This window comes from Periplaneta americana, chromosome 8 (assembly GCF_040183065.1).
Source record: "Periplaneta americana isolate PAMFEO1 chromosome 8, P.americana_PAMFEO1_priV1, whole genome shotgun sequence".
Taxonomy (NCBI): domain Eukaryota; kingdom Metazoa; phylum Arthropoda; class Insecta; order Blattodea; family Blattidae; genus Periplaneta; species Periplaneta americana.
The window spans coordinates 19,618,837-19,643,200 of record NC_091124.1 but is presented as its reverse complement, the minus strand read 5'-3'; the positions used below and the strand labels follow the sequence as shown (position 1 = coordinate 19,643,200).

Sequence of the window (24,364 nt, the reverse complement as noted above, 5' to 3'; positions counted from 1 at the left end):
ATCACTTGCAGACCAGTCTTATGGGCTAGTACAGGAACTGAGACAGAGTTAGATGCAAGACTTGAGTTGCCACTTACCATGATTTCACGCATTTCTCGTAATCTGCGTTATTCTGTCTTTCTGTTTTGTTATGTAGCATTCCATAGATTTTTTTTATGTAAGATGTTGTTATTGTTTTCTAATGCCAGGCATTCGACAATAAAGTCATTTGACCTCTTGCACTCCAATATTTTTAAAGAAGATGTTAGTAAGTCTGAGTTTACTTATGTAGAATCGACTTAAGTTAGGGTCTTTCTGCATTTACAAATTGATATCTGTTTTTAGTATATTATGAAACAAGTTTATAATCTTATATTTTATGGCATATGTTTAACCCTTTGCAGCACAAATTAATTTTCATTTCATGGATCATAACAAAGCTTCGATCAATTTTTTTCAACATTTTAACTCTGCACACAATTTCAAAACACAGATGGATCTCTATGTATACTCGAGAGGTAGTTCCTTGGCGGAATATCTGTGCCATGAAATATAGAAAGAAAGAAAACGGTGGTTCTTCTGAATAACCACTGTGCTGCAAGGAGTTAAGGAATGAGTAAAACGTGTTTTGTGCATAATTTTTTTACAACAGCATTGTAAAAGAATTAATAAAGAAATAACATCAAATTTGTAATGGTAGGTAGCTATTTTGATATGGTTTATGAAGAATGGAATTGCTATAACAACAATGATGTATTAAATTTTACAGCACAGCAAATCGTTTCATAATATTAACTCTATGGCATAAGTTATGTCGTCATAATAGAAGTCATTACGTTTTAATTGGCATGGTAATATTTTACGGCACTGGTACAATAATGTGGAATATTATGCACGATTTTAACTAACGATAAAGACTGGTTTATAATACTGGAATAAAATATATATATATATATATATATATATATTAATGGAACTCTCTTTTAACGCATGTGTGAGGGATTACTTTTTTTTTTTTTTCCTTAAATAGAGGTTTTCCTTAAAAAGAAGTTTATATAAAATGAGCAGGAAAGGCTAAAAATAACTAGTTCTAACGTGTGTTATATACCAAACATTATAAGCATTTAATTAGACCTTATTATTTACAATACATTTGATTATAATATTTTCTGACTCTTCAATGATGAGGCACGAATGTTTTTCCATTTGGTTGAACCCGAACTGCACTGAAACTAGACATGGAAAACTTCTTCTTTCTTCATTATTTCCCATAATAGAGTAGTTCGCAAACCATGCCTATTTGCCATATACGATAGTGTTATTTGAGGATTAACCTCGACATCCCTTATTATTTTCACTTTGTCTGATAGATAATAATTTCTTCCATTTAGTCGCATTATAACGATGTATAAACAGCATAATCAATCAATCAAACTCCTGTATCTCCTCATGAGGAGCATAGGGCATTCACAAAGTGCCTCCATCGGACCCTATTTGTAGCCAACTTCTTCACTTCGCTCCATGTTTTCCCCTCCCTAGCAATTTCCTCCAAAACTGTTCTCTTCCATGTATTTTTTGGCCTTCCTCTTGTTCTACTACCCTGGGGGTTCCAGTCCAAAGCCATTCTTTCTACTGCTCCATCTTCTTTCCTGATTGTGTGCCCTATCCAATTCCACTTTCGTCTTTTGATTTCTATTGTGATTTCTTTTTGATTTGTTATCTTCCATAGTTTTGAGTTTGTGATTATATCTGGCTATCTAATTTTGAAAATTCTTCGTAAACATCTATTAAATATAAACAGCATAAACTAACAAGAAAAACTTGGAAGCAGGATCCATGTAACTCGCAAGAACAAAGCAAGCAAAATAACCATTCTGTGAAAGCAACACAAAGCAAGACCATGAAGAATAACGTCGTCGCATGGCACCACATTACTATCAGTTGAGATGTGTTATTGAATATGCTGGTACTATTGATTAATAAAAGTCAAGTCGATATTTTGGGCTTCATTATCACAAAATCCACTTAGAAATATTCCTTAAAAGTGGGATTTTGCTTAAATCAGATTTCCTTAAAAGCAGGAATTAATTACATTATTCTTACGGTAATTTGGCTGGGACTTAACAGATGATTCTTTAAAAACGGATATTCCTTAAAAATGGGAATGTTAAAACGAGGTTTTACTGTATGTAAAAATATATATTTTATGTAATTCACCTTTAAAGAAAATCAGAAATTACATAACTGGTGACCATTGGCATGTAGTTCTTGCAGTAGGTACATTTTCCTGCTGATCCAGAACTGTGCTCGGACATGGGTTAGATTCTGCTTGGGCTCACCTGGTTTTGTTTCTTCCGAGCTTTCCCCAACTTTAAGACGAATGTCAGGTGATCCTATCGCGAATTCTAAGCTTCATCTTGCCAAATACCATCTCACTAGCACCAATTTCATCAATGCCAAAATATGTTGTTGTTGTTGCCAAAATATAACCTAATATTTTATAATGTGTTATTAAATAACATTAAAAAATATACATAAATAGTACTGAAAATCAGGATTAATTTTGTCCTTGTATCTTTGTTTCAGCTCCATTATTAGCTAACACAGCAGAAGACCATCCGGCTAAGGAAGATTATCAGACTGTACAGCTACTGGGCCTCATTTTGGAGCTGTTGTCTTTCTGTGTAGAACATCATACTTACCACATTAAGAATTGCATTCTCAATAAGGATCTGCTTAGACGTATTTTAGTACTCATGAAGTCCACACATACGTTCCTCGTGCTTTGTAAGTATTTGTTTCATAGTATTATAGCTCATTACTGTCAGATGATGGCACAGGTTTCATATCTCGAGTGCTCCCAACACATTTCAGCCATTTCTGACCTGTGTCTATCATGATGTCCACACCTGTGGAGTAACAGTCAGCGTGTCTGGCTGCGAAACCAGGTGGCCCGGGTTCGAATCCCGGTCGGGGCAAGTTACCTGGTTGAGGTTTTTTCCGGGGTTTTCCCTCAACCCAATACGAGCAAATGCTGGGTAACTTTCGGTGCTGGACCCCGAACTCATTTTACCGGCGTTATCACCTTCATATCATTCAGACGCTAAATAACCTAGGTGTTGATACAGCGTCGTAAAATAACCCAATAAAAAAAAATCTATCATGATTACTCTACAGGATTAAAAGTATAAATGCTATCACAGTGTTTAAACTTACCTTAAATTACAACAGATATTCGAAATGATGTTCATCTGCTTGTAGACCAGCTTCACATTGCTTCAATGACTGACTGGCAGAATCCTGCGAAAGTCGTTTTACTTTTGAGAAAAATTCGTTTTAAAATTTCGAGATTTCAATGTTATTGCCAATTTGGTGATGTTTTAATTTTATGTAGGTGTATGAAAGATTTATAATCCTGGATTGTGGTATTAAACACGAAAAGAGTGGTGTATCATTGGCTTAGAGTGGAAACCTGCCAACTGCCAAAAAGAATATTTTATAAGCAAAAACCTAAGTTTAAATTAACTCTGAAACTATAGGACCAAATCCAAAGTACACGTGGCATTTATACCTTTACTTCAGATTTGGTCCTAAAGTTTCAGAGTTAATATAAACTCAGTTTTTTGCTTCCCTTGTAAAATTTTCTTTTTGGTGGTTAACAGGTTTACACTCTAAGCCGACGATATGTAGCATTACCAGCATCAGTTTTGAATTTTTACAATTTATATAGATCTTAATACACGGCTGCATTCATTTGTTGGCAATGGTGGAATGAAATGTGTCCTTGAGAAAGTAAAAAAGACTGAAGTTATGGAAATATTGCTTAAAAATAGAACATTGTTAAGATTTTTCACGATTAAAACTACAAGTATTGCTGAAATTCGTTTAAGAAACTTGAATTATATTTTTTCCACATTATTATAATACGAATTCGAATTTTTTCACAATTCAAAAATTGCGTTTTTTTGGGGGGGGTTATAAGAAGAAACATAAAGAAATGGTGCAAAAATTGGCGAAATGAGAACAGTTGGCATTATTGCATCTCTAGAATTTCACAGACTTCTAATTATTGAATGCTAGGCCCAGTTCTTCTTGTGGAATGTTACGATCTTTATGAAGTACATTACGAATTTAGTGTAGGTGGCACTCATGTAAATGATGAGGTGCTTCCGAAGTCCAATAATGATTGTTTTGGGACATACAGCAAAGACTCTGCTCTCAAAAACGAATCTCTTCACGTCATTACAGTCTGCTAATTTTGAAATAGTTATTTATGTTACATGGGTCGAAAGTGAGGTTTTATGTATGGGTTGAAATGTAGTTTGGTCTAAACAAGAAATATTTTTTAACTTATGTGAAGCTTTAATGTGCCATTATCATGATACAGTAATGTAAAAGTTCATTCAATAGTAGAAAGTAGAAAAAGAGAAGAAAGAGGAAAAGCAGAAAGCACAGAAATTTAAATCAGAATGCTTGCATAGCATTCTACATAATTACCATTAGTTCCGTCTGACTTAATGGTAGATGAGCTGCAACTGAGTGTAAAACACTATTAAAATTAGTCTCTTCACAAAAAAAAATCTAACCATCAATGCCCATTACCATCACTTAAATGTATTTGAGTCCATTCTTGAAACTTACAATTTGATATGGGTTTGATTAAAATATTGCATTTTCACATTCTGGCTTCCCCTTATTAGTCAAGCTGGAACATGCATGCTTTTGTGTTAGCACAGAATAGGCTCTGTAATCCATGTCTAGCATTATTGAGTGTAATAATATGATTGATCGTTTTTGATTTGTAGGTGCATTGAGGTTTATGAGGAAGATAATTGCCTTGAAGGATGAATTCTATAATAGATACATCATAAAGGGCAACCTCTTCGCACCAGTTATTGATGCATTTGTAAGGAACAATGGGCGATACAATCTCCTGGATTCTGCAATATTAGAGATGTTTGAATTCATCAAATTGGTAAGTTTTAATTTATTATGTAAAAAGATTAAAGCTATATCAAAGAAGTCTCTGAACCCAAGCAACAAAGGATAAATTACAGTTATTAACCATGTGTGTAATATGTTTACTGCTTGTAAAAGATTCTTTTATTCGTAAATAACGTAAATAAAGACAAAATTTCGTGTTGAGGTCCTTAAGGATAGGATTTGTTGAGTCGTCTGGTTAAGGATAGTGGGAATATATAATTTAAAATTCCCACAGCTCTCTGTATTCTAACTTCCACTATATTGTGGCTTTTGTTACCTTGATTAATTTTGTTCAGCGATATAGACTTCAGTGGAAGAAATATGTCGAAAGGATGGATCGCACTAGATGGCCTAGACAAATTTTTACCTATGTACCAAGAGGAAGGAGAAATTTGGGAAGACTACAAAAATGCTGGCATGAGACTGTAACGGATCCACTAAGGTCTAACACGTGAAGGACATTATGATGATGAACTATTCTGAGGTTTTCTGTACAACAGACGTAACATTTCTGGTGTCTGATATGGCAGTGTTAGCAGAAGAGGAGATGATACTAACGGATATGCTACTGGAGCTAAATGACAGCTGTGAGCATTATGGGATGAAGATAAGTGCAAACAAGACAAAGACCATGGTCATAGGAAGAAAAATAAAGAAGGTAAATGTGCGAATTCGAAATGAGGCAATAGAACAAAATGGACAGCTTCAAATACTTGGGATGTACTGTAAGCAGTAATACGAGGCCTGTCTAAAAAGTATCCGACCTTTAGCCAGAAAAAATATTTCAAATATCTGACGGGGATGGGACCCTAATCCCCTTCAAAGTAGGCTCCTTGTGCTTACACACACTTAGTCCACCGATCCTTCCACTGCCGGAAACACCTCTGGAAGCTTTCTTTTGGAATGGTGTTCAGCTCCGTCGTCACGTTCCGCATTATCTCTTCTCTACTCTCAAATCGGGATCATTTCAGTGGTGTCTTCAATTTTGGAAACAACCAGAAGTTGCAAGGAGCCAGGTCTGGAGAGTAGGGAGGTTGGCGAATGGTTGTAATTCCATGTTTGGCCAAGAAAGTGTGGATCAATTGGGATGAATGTGCGGGGGCGTTGTCGTGATGCAAGTGCCAGTTGTTCGCCGTCCACATGTCTGGTCTTTTGCGCCGAACTGCATCACGGAGTCGCCGGAGAACATCGTGATAGTACTCCTTTGTCACCGTTTGTCCTTCCGGTGCGTATTCGTGATGCACAATTCCACGGACATCAAAGAAAACAGTCAGCATCACCTTGATTTTGCTTCGCACCTGCCGCGCTTTCTTCAGCCTTGGAGACTCGGGATGCTTCAATTGCAACGACTGTCTTTTTGTTTCTGGGTCGTACCCGTACACCCATGACTCATCTCCAGTTATCACGGTATTCAGAAGCCCAGGATCAGTGTTGGCGGTGTCCAGAAGGTCCTGTGCAACGTCACAACGGAGGTCTTTTTGTTCTGGGGACAACAACTTGGGCACGAATTTCGCAGCCACTCGGTTCATGTTCAAATCATCACGCAAAATTGCATGTGCAGAATCTTTACTCACTCCAACCTCTTCGGCAATCTCTCGCACGGTCAAACGACGATCTGCCATCACCAAATTTCGCACCCTCTCAACAACAGCTGCACTCTGAGCAGTTTGGGGCCTGCCACAACGCTGCTCACTCTCCGCTGACGTGCGGCCATCTTTGAATCGGTTGAACCACTCCTTAATTTGTGTTACACCCATCGCATCTTCCCCAAACACCTGCTGAATCTTACGAATTGTTTGACTTTAGAATCACCAAGCTTTTGACAAAATTTGATGCAGTATCTTTGCTCAGTTCGTTCAGTCATCTTGCGAGAAAACTAAATCCGACAAACACTTAGAACAGCACCTTACTTGGCGACCACCAGCCAGTGACTGGCACAAGCGAATGCGGTGAAAAAATTCAAGCATGCGCATTACAGTTCCTCCTTCAAACGTGCACAGTGGCGCCGCCTTAGAATCACTACTTTGCGCGGGAAAATTTAAGGTCGGATACTTTTTAGACAGGCCTCGTATGAGCTGCTGCCAGGAAGTCAAAAGTAGGATGGCAATAGCAACAGAAGCTTTTAATAGAAAAAGGGGTATCTTCTGCGGACCTATGGAAAAGGAACTAAAAAAGAGACTAGTGAATTGATTTGTCTGGGATGTGGCATTGTATGGTGCAGAAACATGGACATTACGAGAAAAAGTGAAGAGAAACAACTGGAAGCATTTGAAATGTGGATATGGAGAGAATGAAGCGTGTGAAATGGACAGAGAGATTAGAAATAAAGCTGTGCTAGAAAGAGTGGATGAAGAAAGGATAATGCTGAAATTGATCAGGAAGAGAAAAAGAAATTGGCTGTATCACTGGCTATGAAGAAACTGTGTAGTGAAAGACGCACTGGAAGTAATGGTGAATAGGAGAAAAGTTCAGGTAAGAAGATGATGTCCGATGATAGACAACATTAAGATACATGAATCATAAATGGAGACTAAAGAGGAAGGTGTAAAAGATGGGAGATTGGAGAATACTGGGTTTATAGTAAAGGAACTGTCCTGGGGCAGAAAACTATAATGAATATCCAAAATTCTGTATAATGTGTTGTCAGTAGATGAGTCTGAAATTGTGCATTTTATGTCTATCAGTTACAAGAAGTTTCTGCAAATCTGCAACAATTGATTTGGATCACAATGGAGTAATTCTCTATCCATTTTGAAAGGACAAAAGTGAAATCGTTTGGTAAGATATATTGTATACTTCTATTCAATATGCTGCAGGCTATCAAATGACAATCAGCAGAATGCCTGGACCCTACCTCAATGTGACTCTCACTCTTTGGAGGGCATACAATCCAGGAACATCAAAGGGTTTTATGTTTGTGGCAGATCTGGTTCTCCTGAGCTCATTCTAATTCAGAATTGTTTGACAAAAAAGACTTCTAAATACACATTGTGCTTCTGTATTTGAAGCATTGGCTGTTATTTCTTAAATGATTTTATGACAAATGCTTGATGTTCCTCCAACCAGTAGTCATCCCAACAGGAAACTTCATGCTGACTGGGTTTCTGACTTGAGCTATACATATTCCTTTTTTATAGTATACCATCTTTTGAAATATCAGACTGGTGTGTCTAGGAGTTTTCAGAGCTCGGTGGGAAGCATTTCTTCAGCACATAAATGTATGTCGGCTGCTTCTGGATGAAAACAATCCTTATATTGCTGCTACCCGAAACCTTCAAGACGAAATTGATCTGAGTATTAGTCGCTTACCCCTTTAGCCAGACCAAGTTAATGATTTTCGTCCAAAATGTTTGAGAAGAACACTTCGTGAGGACTCCTTTAAGAAATTGAGTGAACTTCCTGGAAAAGGGAAAGGTGTCACATTTTATTCCCACTGGAAGAAAGGGAATGCATGGATTTCCAACAAGAAGGGTCTCTCCTGCAGCCAATGGACTGAAGCAATCAAAATGAGCTGCAACGTTATTCTAGTCAGAAGCCTCCCAGGCAGAAGCCTTGGTACTACACATTGCAGAAGATGCGATGAGCAAGAAACCTTAGCCCATGTACTGGGTTGTTGCCGGAAGGGAGAATTACTGAGAATTGACCGTCATAATAAAATTCGCTCCATGATTGCCAATGAACTTCACCGGACTGATAAGTATGAGGTGTACGAGGAAATTGGGTGCCTTTCTGCTGACGGATCAACTCGAAGAGCAGATATCATTATTATAGACAGGAAAAAAAAATTGTGGACTCATTCTAGATCCCACAGTCCGTTTGAGAACAGCGAGGAATAACCTAGAGAAGTCTGCAAAGAAAAACGGGCAATTTATCTGCCATGCTGCAGTGATTTGGGGACCAAATATAACATCAAGACATGGAATGTTATAGGAATTATGATTGGGGCTAGATGCACAATCCCACGGGAGTCCTTAGAAGTCTTCCGAAAATTAAAAGTTCCTGACAGCACCCTGGACATGATATCCTCCACTGCACTGAAGTCATCGATTAGCATAATTAATCATAATTTCTTTTCTTTATAAAATGTAATTTGTCTTGTAGCCTATTATGTTTATTACATATCCAATAAATTTTTCAATGATAGCCTACCTAACTAGGGTTTCTATTAAAGACAAAATTAAATGAAATATAAATATTCATTTAGAATTGATTAGGAGGCCGGTTATTAAACCCTGGTTGGGACGTCTATCAAATATCATCGTCTTAATATTTTCTGCCACACCTTGTTGCTGTAAAGAAGGTCTTTGTACTTGAAACATCTTTACTTACGTGTAATTGTATTGCTGTTGCAGGAAGACATAAAGTCTCTTTGCTCACATGTTGTTGAGAACTTTGGTAAAGTTCTGGACGATATTGAATATGTCCAGACCTTCAAGGCCCTGAAGTTGAGGTATGACCAGCATCAGGATAAACTCAAGGACAGAGATAGAACAGCATTAGATAGGTAAGTGTGAATATAACGGCAAACAGTGAGTACAAGTTCAAGATAACTTGAAATACCTGTTATTTTGATATCATTACAATTAAAATGTCCATCTGTACCAACTTAGACAAAAAAAAATGATTGATTACCATAAGCTAAGTTCTCTTCCATGAGAACTTTGGTTTACACATAAAGGAATTTCTTCTGTGCGACTCCGCTTTGTTTTTCCTTAGTTTTGTTTGCTGCTTCTACTGTCTGTTTATAGATCATGTGTTGTAACAAATCTATAACAGGAGTATATTCAAGGAGTAAATTAGGTGCAAAATAAACGTCTTTCTCTAGTCATATGAACCAGGCATTGCCCAAAGTGGATTCAGACAAATTCACATTACAGCATATTGGATCATTTTTTTGTGTGTAAGGCTATACATTATCTCTTCATACATAATGCCTTTAGTAATCTTATGGTCATTTTATTTGCTTGCCTCTGGTCCCTGATGGCATAATATTTTGAAACCCTGTCAGATGGTGATGGATTTTTCGGATGAAAATATCTGAAGTAAAAGTTATTTCTGCGGGAAATGAGTTTGGATCTCATTTGTAACACAGTTTGGGTCATGTAAGTGAATTTTTTAAACAGCCAGCTAAAAGTAGGTTTTTAATACTAGACAGATTTAATGCTTTAAAGTGACTATTACACTTTTATTACATCACACTACTTTTGACCAGTAAAACGATACGAAAGGACGTCTTTCACCCAACCATGGCTGCTTATTGAACAATTTTATTGCATCCCTAGCATTTGTTTAATTTTATCACGTCTCTAGCATTTGTTTATTTTTATCACTACCCTAGCATTTGTTTCTTTGTTTGCCAACATTTCAAACTGCTCTGGTCAGGACGTCAAAAAGCAGAAAATTACAAACCACTCCAGTCGATGCACAGCACTTTCAAATATGACTCGCATTGGCATTCAAGAACAAGAATTAATAAAGATCACTGGTCATAGCTATGCATCTTCCCTGAAATAAATGAAGAGCACCATTCGGAAATCCTGAATAAGTTGAGGGATACATCATGTACATCAACGAGTTCACTTCTTTTACACACACGTCCAATATAACATCAACTGAACCACCAACCACTAAAACATTCAAATTTGAAAATTGTACTTTCAGTAATTGTTTCTTTTAAAATTATTAATGTTTATTTTTTATTTCATCATCGTTAATTAAAATATTTCTTGTTTATTTCATCATCCCTAATTAAAACTTTTCTAACACTTGTTCATATTATTTAGGTTATGTTATAGCTTCTGCTATATGATATTATGAATAGTCACGTGTCATAAATTGTTTAATACTAAGATTTATTGAAAATCATCTGTCAAGTGACGTTGATTACTGGGATCGATATAACTGAAGTGGAATGTAACTGTTTTAATAAAAATGAAACTGAATCAACAAACCCTTCTTGACCAGTAACCGACAACAGAGTTCAATGAAGATTCCATAGTTGGCACGTCTGATAAGAAGAAAATAGCTAACCATAACACACTACTGCCATCTACTAGTGTAATATTTGCAATGTTGAGATGGTACAAATTTGAAGACAGTTTTGTATTGTCGTAAGTCAATTAATATTTTATTGTATTGGAGTACTTCGTTACTTCTAATCTTTATATACTTTCTTCTAATCGTGAAATAGTCAAATAAATCCCACTCGAGTTTTGATTTTCTCTAGATAAATCAAAACCTCTAGTGAGATTACTGTTGATAAAAGTTTCACTAAATGAATGGGAATACGCCAGTGATGTCGGAATTGCCTCTCTACCAGCATAAATGAATGGTTGTCTAAAAATAGTGTGTGACACATAAGTTAATAATGATTTTATTTTGTTTGTAGGTTTTGCTACGGTTGGCCTGCAACCACGTTTTGTAAACGTATTTTGTTACAAAATTGAATGTAATTTTTAACACTTATATCGTAAATAACTATTATGGCATTTGACTGTTTAATGGTTTAGACATAATTCTTAAAACAATATTTCCTTTGATAATAATGATGTGAACATTTTTTTGTTACATATTGGTATTATTAAGTATTTATGGGTCCACAGATCTTATTGTTTTTGTATAATACATAATTGGTTAGTAGTAGTGGCAGTAGCAGACTCAGGTGATTATGGTCACTGCTACCTTTCATAGGGCCAAACATAACTGAAGTACTATTGTAACAAACTACAACAATTGAAAGAAATTTATTCATTCACGGTTTTCTGCCCAAGGACAGAGCTTTCACTGCAAACCCAGCTTTCTTCCAGCTTTCCTATTTTCTGCCTTCCTCTTTGTCTCCTCAATGATCCATATATCTTATTTCTGTAGAGACCATGAACTTCTCAAACAGCCCTCATGTACCAGTTACATAGTTTAAATCTGACTTTGAAATACAACAGATTTGGACGACAGGTGTTCACCATTGGAAACTATTAAATGATATTATATTCTCAACATTCTCTGTAATTATGTTTATTGTGCAGGTAATCTGTAATGAAAATGTTCAAAATTAGCAAACTTCACTACATTATGTTAAATTTGTGCAGTAATGCCCTAATAAATGAAGTAAAGTGTTTTTTAGTGTTGAAGTAATGCCTGTTTTGGCATTATTTTATTTATTACAGCTGTTATTCTCTCAGTATTACTGTCTTCTTAGAGCATTGTGTATTTTGCAGCCATTCTGTTGTTACCTCCAGAAGCCATCTGGTCTCTCAAATCTCTTTTTCGTCATCTTTTGTCCATTCATTCTTTGTCGCCTCATTTTTCTCTTTCAGATTTATCTTCAAATATTTAACTTTCCTTAGCATGTGTCCTACAGTTCAGTTTTTTTTTTAATGTCAACTGTAACATATGGTTCTTTTATTCTTCTGTTTCTCTGTTTTCAGCCTCTACATGCTGTTTTTTTTTTTAGTACAGATTGTATTTCTAAGTTTTTCTTTCTCATATATTCACTCCTATCATATCCATCATTATGGACAACACATCACTTCTATAAATTGGAATTTGATTTTATCATTGTTTTGCATGTTTTGATTTTTGTGATTTTTTAAAAATATTATTTCTACGATAGTGCATAAAGTTACATTTTACCCACTGTTATCAATGCATGAAGTGAGCCTTTAAAACACTAGTGCTTAAAAAAAGTAAGTAATAGAATCACTTCATACACTGCCAAAGAAAATGCAATATTCAATATACAAACTTCATTCAATAAGAAATTAATGTATTACCTCGATCTTTCATGATGTACAGTAAATAGTACACAACACATATAAGTAACGAATTTAACATTCATATTTACATTTTAGCCCGTATTATTCTGAAGTTACATCTTTAGTACGGTACTCATTGCAACAAGATGTAGATAGCATTTAATTTTTCCTAACTGCTCTGTTGATTATGGCCGGTTTAGATCGCCATGAAATCACGATCATGAATAAAATTGCTGCAATTCCATGAATACTTATAATTCTTAATAACCCCTGCGATGGCTGAGTGGTCAGACCTACAGCCTGTCACGCAGACAGCCTGAGTTCGAGTCCCGGTCAGGTCTGGGATTTTTCATCACTGTTTCTCCATTTCGTCGTCATTCCAAAGCACTCCCTAATAGGCGGCTGGCGACACACATAGGGGGCTGACCTGGGAATGAGGGGGTTGTCTGCTCGAAACCTGAGTATGCAGTAAACCTTAGTGTAGTCAGCCGGTGTGGGTTTGGGAATGCGCCTAGCTTGAGGGTTAGCACAATAGATCATAACAGATCGCAGTGCTGGGTCATAGTGCCCACCTCCCGTAATTTCAATCCATTCCATTATAATTCTTAATGGTTCTGAGTTTAGAGGCCGTGAAATCGTTATCTTATAACCTCTCCAACTTGAAATAGTAATTTAATGTAAATTTGTGCTGTTGTATAAAAAATTGTATGATACACATTTGTACAGTTATCTTTTTGGCCTTCGTGCCATAGTGCCCCCCTCCTGTAAATTCCAGTCCATTCCATTATAATTCTTAATGGCTCTGAGTTTAGAGGCCGTGAAATCGTTATCTTATAACCTCTCCAACTTGAAATAGTAATTTAATGTAAATTTGTGCTGTTGTATAAAAAATTGTATGATACACATTCGTACAGTTATCTTTTTGGCCTTCGTGCCATAGTGCCCCCTCCTGTAAATTCCAGTCCATTCCATTATAATTCTTAATGGTTCTGAGTTTAGAGGCCATGAAATCGTTATCTTATAACCTCTCCAACTTGAAATAGTAATTTAATGTAAATTTGTGCTGTTGTATAAAAAACTGTATGATACACATTCGTACAGTTATCTTTTTGGCCTTCGTGCCATAGTGCCCCCCTCCTGTAAATTCCAGTCCATTCCATTATAATTCTTAATAGTTCTGAGTTTAGAGGCCGTGAAATCGTTATTTTATAACCTCTCCAACTTGAAATAGTAATTTAATGTAAATTTGTGCTGTTGTATAAAAAATTGTATGATACACATTCGTACAGTTATCTTTTTGGCCTTTGTGCCATAGTGCCCCCCTCCTGTAAATTCCAGTCCATTCCATTATAATTCTTAATGGTTCTGAGTTTAGAGGCCGTGGAATCGTTATTTTATAACCTCTCCAACTTGAAATAGTAATTTAATGTAAATTTGTGCTGTTGTATAAAAAATTGTGTGATACACATTCGTACAGTTATCTTTTTGGCCTTCGTGCCATAGTGCCCCCCTCCTGTAAATTCCAGTCCATTCCATTATAATTCTTAATGGTTCTGAGTTTAGAGGCCATGAAATCGTTATCTTATAACCTCTCCAACTTGAAATAGTAATTTAATGTAAATTTGTGCTGTTGTATAAAAAATTGTATGATACACATTCGTACAGTTATCTTTTTGGCCTTCGTGCCATAGTGCCCTCCTCCTGTAAATTCCAGTCCATTCCATTATAATTCTTAATGGTTCTGAGTTTAGAGGCCGTGAAATCGTTATTTTATAACCTCTCCAACTTGAAATAGTAATTTAATGTAAATTTGTGCTGTTGTATAGAAAATTGTATGATACACATTCGTACAGTTATCTTTTTGGCCTTCGTGCCATAGTGCCCCCCTCCTGTAAATTCCAGTCCATTCCATTATAATTCTTAATGGTTCTGAGTTTAGAGGCCGTGAAATCGTTATTTTATAACCTCTCCAACTTGAAATAGTAATTTAATGTAAATTTGTGCTGTTGTATAAAAAATTGTATGATACACATTCGTACAGTTATCTTTTTGGCCTTCGTGCCATAGTGCCCCCCTCCTGTAAATTCCAGTCCATTCCATTATAATTCTTAATGGTTCTGAGTTTAGAGGCCGTGAAATCGTTATTTTATAACCTCTCCAACTTGAAATAGTAATTTAATGTAAATTTGTGCTGCTGTATAAAAAATTGTATGATACACATTCGTACAGTTATCTTTTTGGCCTTTGTGCCATAGTGCCCCCCTCCTGTAAATTCCAGTCCATTCCATTATAATTCTTAATGGTTCTGAGTTTAGAGGCCGTGAAATCGTTATTTTATAACCTCTCCAACTTGAAATAGTAATTTAATGTAAATTTGTGCTGTTGTATAAAAAATTGTGTGATACACATTCGTACAGTTATCTTTTTGGCCTTCGTGTGTTTATGAAACTCAGCTTCACCTCATTTAATTATTTTTATCCATGACCATAACGAAAAACATGCCTTTACTAAATACTTTTGCGTTTGTAAAGTAGGCTTGTATTCAACATTACTTTATTCCAGTAGTGAGATAAAGACTTTACGTCACAGTTTGAACTTTATCTCACAGTTCATTAGTATTTTCCTAGTACCCGGGCACACACGTATACTTTTCCATTCAACTATTACTCAAGAAGTTAATATATTAGTTACTAGATGTCACTACCTCTACTTCTTTATTACCATTTCTTAAATATACATACACTCAATCTCCTTCTCTTTTCTCTATCTACTACGTCGTAATTTGTGCATTGCATCCATATCTAATATGTATTTTTTTTTTTTAAATTGTGTAATAATTTACCTTTTGGGATGCGAGGAGACTTGAACCTGCCTCGTGCTTAAATCTTTCCACTCGCGCAATAAAGATGCACTTACCTCACAAGTACCATAAATAACTATTGTATCATGTATCTATTCATTCCTGTGTGAGATAAAATCTGTTTGTGTTTGAAGTGTGAAACATTTTTTTCACATGTAAATAGAGTAAGTAAAGTTGTGATGAGGTTAATGTACAGTAGTTCCATATGTTCTAGTGTGCCTTCCATCCTGCGGAATAGTCGGTACCGGAGAGACCAACGCCAACTAGAGGAGGAAGAAGAGATGTGGTTTAACGAAGACGATGACTTTGACGATGGTGAGGCAGTTGTTCCAGCAGCAAACGATATTCTTAGTAAGAAACTGGACTCTGACATAGACTCAATAGGTATGAGTAAAGTGTTTACATGTCTAAGTTCTTTTAATGAGTTTATTCTCTGTCCAGTAACCACAACTGTACGAGTCTACGACTGAACTTCTTGTTATCTTGGGATACAGTATTTTTTGGTAGAAGGTTTGACTTTTTAGATTGTATGTCACCTTTCTTAGCATATTTGCTTGGACTTCAGGAATTTTGTACAGTGTGATCGATTTCAGTGTATTCATAAATATTAAGCTTACAATGTTGTACTTACACTTATTAATATTTAAAAATAAATGTTTTGCATAGGTGATGAAAAATATGTTTAGTCGTTTGCGAGATCAATAAAATTAGTATCTTATTAAGTTTGTACATGCAACAATTTTCAACTATCATGGGCATGTGAACTTGGAATTTACGAGCTGAAAAGCCGATGTGCACATGCTCATCGTAGTTTCAAGCTATCGGAAACTGCTGTATGAACAAATCTACTATCAAGTGATTTTGGCAAGTTTCTAGAACTGAAAACTTTTTAAGTGGAGAATGTGCAAACTGAAAAGCATGAACTTTTTATCAGGGCAGGAAACTACCATACATTTCACTGTAATGTTTTTATTGCTAAATTTTGTTAAAAAAAATTAAAGCTTTGCTCTTATGTGAAAGGAATTGTAGAAACCTGACAACCTCTCTTCAGCCTGTTTATATGGGTGGAAAGTATTTACGACTCCCTCCAGCATTTTGAATTTTTGTCTATGAATCTCCTATATGAACAGAAATAATTTACAATCTGTTTTTATTATAAATAGTTCCAAGCAAGCACTGTCTCTAATCTTAGGACAGTATTGAGGCATTAATAAGGAGCTAAGATTTTTTAACCTCTTGTGGACATGTTAATGTTAGTGCAAATTGCAAGAAGTGAATTTTATGTAGATTAATAATAAACATGTTAACTTATATATTAATAGGTGGAACTCTGCCATGAAGCAAGTAATTTATATCGTCCATTCAATCACATGAAATAAAATTGCACCCAGTGTACGAATTGTAATGAAACTTATTACTAAACATTTTAGGGAAAATGTGAAAATCAGTGACTTTTGTTGTCTTGCACTATATAAATGTTTTATGTATTCTGACTAAAATGGATTAATATTTTAGAAATTCGTATGGAAGTGATATATTCATAGTCCTTTCATTAAATTCTGTTTTCAAACCAATCTGCACTTACGTTTTATATGTTGAAATGAACAGGAGAACTATAGATACGGGATCAGAACTGAAATGTGATTCACTGTTATATTTTGTCACATTTTTCTATTTCAGGGAAAATGATTGATAAAAAACAGGATGGTAATAGTCCAAAATTGATGAATAGTAGCAACAAAACTGGTAATATTCTCAACAACAACCTGAGCAATAATGCAACAGGTGGCTCACCACCAAGTCCAACAGCAGGTGATGTCAAATCAACAACATTATTCAAAAAGGTATGTGTCTTGTTTATCAGAAATAGACTTTTGGATGTTCCACTTTGTCTTGGAAATTGTTTGTGTTTATGTGGTCACCATGGCAGCTAGGATTTTTATGTAATAAGAATTGATGTGATATTTGCAGTAGTTATATCTGTAATATAATGAAAATATGTACAGTAGAATCTCGTTAGTATGATTTTCTAGGGACAAAAAAATTTGAACGTCATATACAGGAAAACATACTAGTGAAAAACATTCTTTTTCTCATGTGTGTTAAAAAAATGTTAAGTTTTCACGCAAAATCTGTGCTTCAGTGGCTGGCCATGATAATATCTTTGTAAAATATTGGAGTGCAAGAGGTCAAATGACTTTATTGTCAAACGCCTGGCATTAGAAAACAACAACAACAAGTTTTCACGCAATATCAATGCATTTCATGTGTAGGTTGCGGTCCACTTCTTGAATTATGTTCCATTTTTCTTCATTCGTAATATGACTTACTTTCTTCTTATACATGGCATACAAACTCGTGGCGTACATACAAACTTCCTCCAACAATGAAACAAGTTAGCTACGATACTATCGGACTTCGTCAACCTTCGTCTTCTTCTAACGGAAACGAAGTAGCAGCATGCAATTGGCATAGGCTGCGGAGTTGAGAGGTTGAGAGTAGGATAGAGAATGCATGTGCTTGCAATGTGCGATTGTTCATCAATATGGCCACTGACCGTCAAGTTTGAACGCAGTAAGCGAGAGATGTCAAATGTGTAAACGGGTAATTTTAATATATGTTTAATGGAATTGGGGCTGGGACTTTAAAAAATAGACGTACTAAACAGGAAAACGTGGTAATGAGGAACATGCTAACGAGATTCCACTGTAAAAAAACATGAAAATAGTTACTGTAACTATATAGCTAAGAAATATTAGTAAATGTACATTGAAACATAACAAAACTTAATTGGTATATTAACTTCCATTTATTGGAATTAAATTTACGCACACATTGAATGTATACCTTGAAAATAGTAATATGCGTTACAAGAGCGGTATGTTGAAGTTTTCATGTTTGAGGAAAAGTTTGAAAAATCGAAACATAGTTGAGCTTTTTTAATTTCCGAGAATTGAAAGAAAACATACCGCTCATGTATCGTACTTATTTTGTGTGAAGATCGTTTATTACATACCTGAAAGAGGAATTTCTAATTAGTTGCAATGAAATCTCCATCTTGGTTTCTGTTCAATGATGGCAAATTTGCAAAACAAAAATATCTATCTTCAACATTGTTGCTTTAAAATGTTTTGTGTGTTTACTATACTCCAGCAGGCCGTGATATACGTCTGTCTTTTTTTTTCCCCCAGTCTATAAATCTTGTTGATTTTTTCACAGCTTCCTTAATGTTACTTGCGTCACAAATGCAGTAACTTTAGTGGAGTTGTAGAGTTTACTTAATTTTTGCAAATATTTAAAAACAATAATTAACAGTGCAATTTAGGTGAAATTGCAGTGGTAAGTTTCCAATTTATAGTTATTACTATATTGAACGTCTCTAAAAATAATATGTTAAAAGCCTAAAGCAGTAAAATCAATATGTCACTTAAGCGGTAAGAAGAGGGAAATTATTATGTGTGTTAGGTTGGGAATACTGAATGTGGAATTTTAGATTTTCCGCGGATTGGTTTTGTGCGGAAACCAAGCAAATACGCACGATCTCGCACAATAGTTATTTAATACAGTATATTAGGTATCAAGTTTCTACTTTTTTTCAGCTCTGCAACTTTACTCCATAGTACAGTAAATTCATATCTTTAATTTTTTCATTCTGGGTAATAGGTTTCAAGAATATTATCTATACCTAAATTGCAGTTATTGTTTATATCATCATCCCTCCAATGAGGTGATCATTGAAATCAGGAATGCAATAAATACAATAGCTATACTTATGGCGAAAGTAAAAATAATAATAATAATAATAATAATAATAATAATAATAGTAGTAGTACTTTTTTCTCCATTTACTATATTTTGTAACTGCATTGCTTCATTGTTGGCCAGCATACAAATGATATAGCAGGTACATGATTTGCGATATAGTAGGCTGTGGTTTCATAAAAATGTTGTGATATAATTATGAAAAATTCAGTGAACACATTTATCCGTAATGAAGTATTACTTACTGTTAATTAAATGTTAAGAAAATTTGGTTGATGAACAGCTCGAATTTTAGTGAATTGTTAAATATTCTAATGTTCACCACTTAGTTAATGTCTCATTTCAATTGATTTATTGAAGTTTGGTGAAACCAGCCATGAGAGGAGTAAGAAGAAATTAAGCCAGTATTATTGTTCCTCACGAGTCTGTGTTTGACCTGTTTCAGGCTCTGGTGGACTATGAAGGGGACTCTGACGAAGATGACGAGGAGGAGGGTGGAGACGTGCTATCCCCGTCGCCCAAGCGTGCCAGGCTGACATAGTGCACCACCCACCAGCAAGTGACTACAGTGACAGTGAAGTGAACTGGCTGAGTGCCCAGTCATTGACCTCGTGCCTGAGTGTGTTGTGAATGCTTGGGATCTCCAAGTCCGGTCCAGGTGTGGGGGCGTGAAACAAGACTGCCAGTCAGTGGAGTATTTTATCTTGACCCTCAGTTTACGGAAGCAAGATCTCCTTGTTTAAAAGTGGGTAGATGTAGTAGTGATGGTTCCGGTCAGTGGTCGAAATATCGTAAGCTTCTGCTGTCGCAAACAAATAAAATTTGGCAGTACGAGCAGGGAAGTATTGTCGGGGCGTTATGGGAGAAAGTGTGAAATGCATGATCTCGCGCAGACTGCGGCAACAGTGGAGAGTGTCACATGTTTTCCTGTCTTGTGCACTGGGAGGAGAGACTGTACAGCGTTACGATTCATGTGGATGTGTGGGACGAGAATGCATTATAGACAACTTCATAAAATTTGTAAGATGCCTCTCAAAATTAGATTAAAGTATTAAGCAAGGCATCTTTTGAGTTAATATCATTACTGAAAGCAGAGTAGTCGATGTGCTCCTGTCTGCATAGCGACTCTGTGAATGAATCGATCCAACGAATCCTGGTCCAGCACTGCCACACATATCACTCATCCATCACTTCGCTTCAGTCTGGGTTTCAGCATTGAAGGTTGGGAAATGCAAATTTGTTGTGTTTGTTGTTACAACCTGTCCGGTGACAGGAAGACCGTCAAGCTTTTATATATGTATCGAACACAGAATCTGGTGTCATTGTGTCTTATGGCATAATTGATGTCTGTAATTAAAGTTCGGGGATGGTTGTATGCATTTATCAGTTCTTGAATTAGCTTGTCTGATAACAGAATTCATTTTGACTGTAGTGTATTTAGTCATGATGTAAATTGTTAATTTTAATTGATAGGGTTTGGAACCTGTGACAGATATAATATGTATAGGGAACGAGTACTGTTTGCAAATCTGTGCTACAACTCGAAAAAGAATAGTGAAATTTTGCAAACAAAAAAGTATGGCAGGGTTTGTCGTTTATGACTGGTGATCTCCATCATTAGTACATGGAAGGAAGTCTTTACTCTAACAAACATTATTGAATAAAAACTATCGAATATTTCTGTTATTCAAAACAATGGAATTATTTGATAATTTGAAAACGAATTCATTTGGTTTGCAGAACAGTAAAATGAAAATCAAATGAAATCGTTGTCAAATAAGTTCTTTTTTGTCCCTAGTGCCCATGATTAATAAACACTATGATTTTAGAAGAACTGAGATGTGCAACAAACTGAAGTACTGTTACGAATATTTTATCGCCAGTCAGAAATGACAATCACTCCTATACCAGTGGTTTGAATATTTTTAGTTTCTTGTCCTAATGTATTTTGTCTCATATTATCAAGGCTTTATAATTGGTATTTGACAAATGGTAATTAATTATACTACATATATCATCTGATGAAATATTTTTTTTTATCTTCTGTGGTTTTGTGCTTCTGATCTTATTTAGAACAAATTTTGTACTGCCAACAAAAGGAATATTTATTTTTGTTATATTTTCAAAATTTTATGCATAAATTCAGCAATCATTTTATCTCAGAAACTTTATTCTTATTACATGATCAAGAATACATTATTAACACTAAAGATATTTTCGCATGCCTCTTGAATTAATTCAGAATCTGAATGAAATTTTTACTTATTTCTTTCATCCATAGTATGGTTTGGATTTTGGATTACCTTCAGTCAATTATTGTAGTCTACTGTTTGATTATTATTTTTTTAAGCAGTTAAGAAACGTGCTTTAATAAGCAACACAGTGACTTTAAAATTGGTATTAAATGCTGCCTTGACATTCCAAATTCAGATTTTCTGTCTTTTTTTTTTTTTGTGCTGAGATGCAGGCCAGTGAGAAATTCCGTCTTATTTTGCCATCACAATTGACATTCCATTTCTGATATGAGGATTCAGTTCTGCTTGTTGAAGATTTGGGAACAGTACTTCAAAAGTTGACGTTTCCAAGGAAATTTCTATTCATAGCTTTGGTGGTTGTGGAAAGAAAGATGTGCCCTGTCTTGCATAAAACATCTTTCAATTATAATTATAAATTCAGGGTGTTCTTAACTATGTCACTTCATCTTCCCAATTGTTGGAGTAAAATTACAGTAATATAGAAAGTATAAGAAGTATTGCTTCCATGTTCTTTAGTGCCATTAGGAATCTACTTGAATGACCAAGAGAAATATTTAATTTTATTGATATGTACATTGTGAGGTACAAGAACTTTATCTTAAAGTAGATTCATTATCTATAAATTGATTGGATTACTGCTACTTTGTGAAATCTGTTAATTTTTCTCTCTAATTCATATTACAGTTCAAACTCTGTGATTATTGAACTGTTATCAGTTCAATTTATTGAAATTACTTCTAAATATCTTCTATATTCAACTGTATTGGCCAAAGGCAATAACATGTTATTTTATTTAAATGTGAACGAAATTGATTCACTTTTGGTTCTATTATCAGACAATGACTGTAAGAATTTGAAAGTGTAAATACAGGAAAGGAAAGCTCAGGCATCATAACAAAACAAAGTTTTGGATGGTATTTTAAAAATGTTAACTATAATTAAATATATTGTGACAGTGTAAATGTTCCTTGAGCATGAACCATAGCAGAATTTGTGCATTTCCTTGTACGATTTCCCACACTATTTTATATTACAACTACTACACAAATTAAATCAGGAAAATAGATAGTGGAAATGAATTTAATAATTACCTGTGTGGGGTATAATTATTGTCGTAGTTTTGTATTGCGATGGCTGGGCAGTGCGAGACCACCAGTGCTCTGCGAGTGACGAGTGAAGTGTACATAGAGACACTCCTGCATGCGGATGAAGTGTGGCGGGGACAGGGTGCATGCTGTGTACAGTACCTGAGTTCCAGACCAGGACGAGACTCCTCACCTTTTCATAGTTATCACACAGTAATAGGGCAATGGGTTTGTAATGTAGAGGTTGTAGACAGTTTTTGTCTTTATATTTTTTGTTGAAAAAGTCATAAACATAGAAAAGTAAAAATATCTGTCAGATATTTTAACTTGTTCCTAAATTTCATGTTGTGTATTTTGATCCTCGTAGTATGAGGATTCTTTTTATTTTATTTTCCTCTAAAGTCACTATTGCAGTATTGTTGATTCTAACAATATTACAGATTCTAATGTATCGGTATGGATTATATACTGGAATAAAAACAAGTGAAATTTTAAGTTTGAATATTAAAAATTTGTCATGGTTATAAATTTTAGCAGTTTAACGTTGACGGTTATACATTTTTATGGAAGGTACATTACCACGATATGTTGGCTGTCACATCTTAGAGGAGGAGGTTAAACAAGCAGGAAGATACCAGTCCACTTTCATTTTACTCTAAACTAATTTTGAGGGCCAACATTATTTACCCCGCTGAATGCCGGGGTTCTGTTCTTGTAGGCATAAAATATTCTTGCTCATAAATTTTGCACAAAGTAAACTTGAACAACCAATCAAAGAGCCAGTGTATACAGAGTGGTTGTAATGGACTGAGTTGAGTGTTTGCAATATATATCTTGTGTACATTTTCATTGCTATTATAATTGCGCCGGCTTCTTTTCCCTGCAGTTCGTGTTGCTCCCCTCTTTTTATGTACTTTGTGTAGGTGTATAAAGTATTTGGACATATTTTTGTTTTTATTGTGCTTCTTGTTTTGCCCTGTCAGTTTCTGTGTGGGCCGATTACCGAGTTTGTGTTTTGAATCGTCGCAGACAACACACATAACAGTTATAGTGGTAACTCGTGCATTGCCATCGATGTGTAGGGAGTCGGGAATAGCACGAGCCTCTCGGAAGTCGTCTTCTGTTTCATTGTACACGTCCTGTCCCCAACTCCCTGTACCCATCTCAGAGGGGAAAAGTAGCTCGGCCGGGAGTGCATCCAAGTCAAGCTGGTTATTTTTACCCCTCGGGATTTCATCACTCATCTTTCTAACAACATATTGCCATTGCTATGACAAATATAGTCTTCATGTTTTGTAGCGTCATAAAGAAGGGAATTTTTAATTGTAAATTGTAACCAAGTTATATTCAAGAATAAAAAAGAATATTAATGTAAAGTATGTGTTTTGTAAAAAGATCCTGGTGCACATGATATATCATTTGAATTTAAAGTTGCATGTTTTCTATCATATATTTTAGACTGGTTGTGAAAACGTCTTATAACAGTAATTTATTTGTTTTGTTCTTCTATTTTTTTAATAGGGCTGTGCCAATGCCTTTCATTAAGCATAATTTCCTTTTTAAATTCACTTCACTTATTATACAGGGTTCACCACCACTCACTGAGCATATTTTCGATGACATTCTGAGCAAAAGATGTCATATAAACATTGCTAATATTTTCAGAGTGACACTAATTTGAAGTTGTAA

The 24,364-nt window shown here is 35.3% G+C and overlaps 1 protein-coding gene across 9 annotated transcripts in view; it reads left to right on the top strand.

The window, feature by feature from the left end:
- flfl (serine/threonine-protein phosphatase 4 regulatory subunit 3 flfl) overlaps positions 1-24,051 on the top strand; it is a 65,402-nt gene extending 41,351 nt beyond the window's left edge. For 6 of the 9 annotated variants that reach the window (XM_069832520.1, XM_069832523.1, XM_069832519.1 and 3 more), the window contains exons 12-17: positions 2,566-2,766; positions 4,785-4,954; positions 9,315-9,466; positions 15,773-15,957; positions 17,254-17,417; positions 19,781-24,051. In XM_069832520.1, the coding sequence (XP_069688621.1) occupies positions 2,566-2,766; positions 4,785-4,954; positions 9,315-9,466; positions 15,773-15,957; positions 17,254-17,417; positions 19,781-19,876 (968 nt within the window). In that variant the 3' untranslated portion in view covers positions 19,877-24,051. The remainder of the gene's footprint in view (positions 1-2,565; positions 2,767-4,784; positions 4,955-9,314; positions 9,467-15,772; positions 15,958-17,253; positions 17,418-19,780) is intronic. The other 3 variants (XM_069832527.1, XM_069832525.1, XM_069832526.1) reach the window with 3 other exon arrangements.
- Positions 24,052-24,364: the final 313 nt, after the last annotated feature.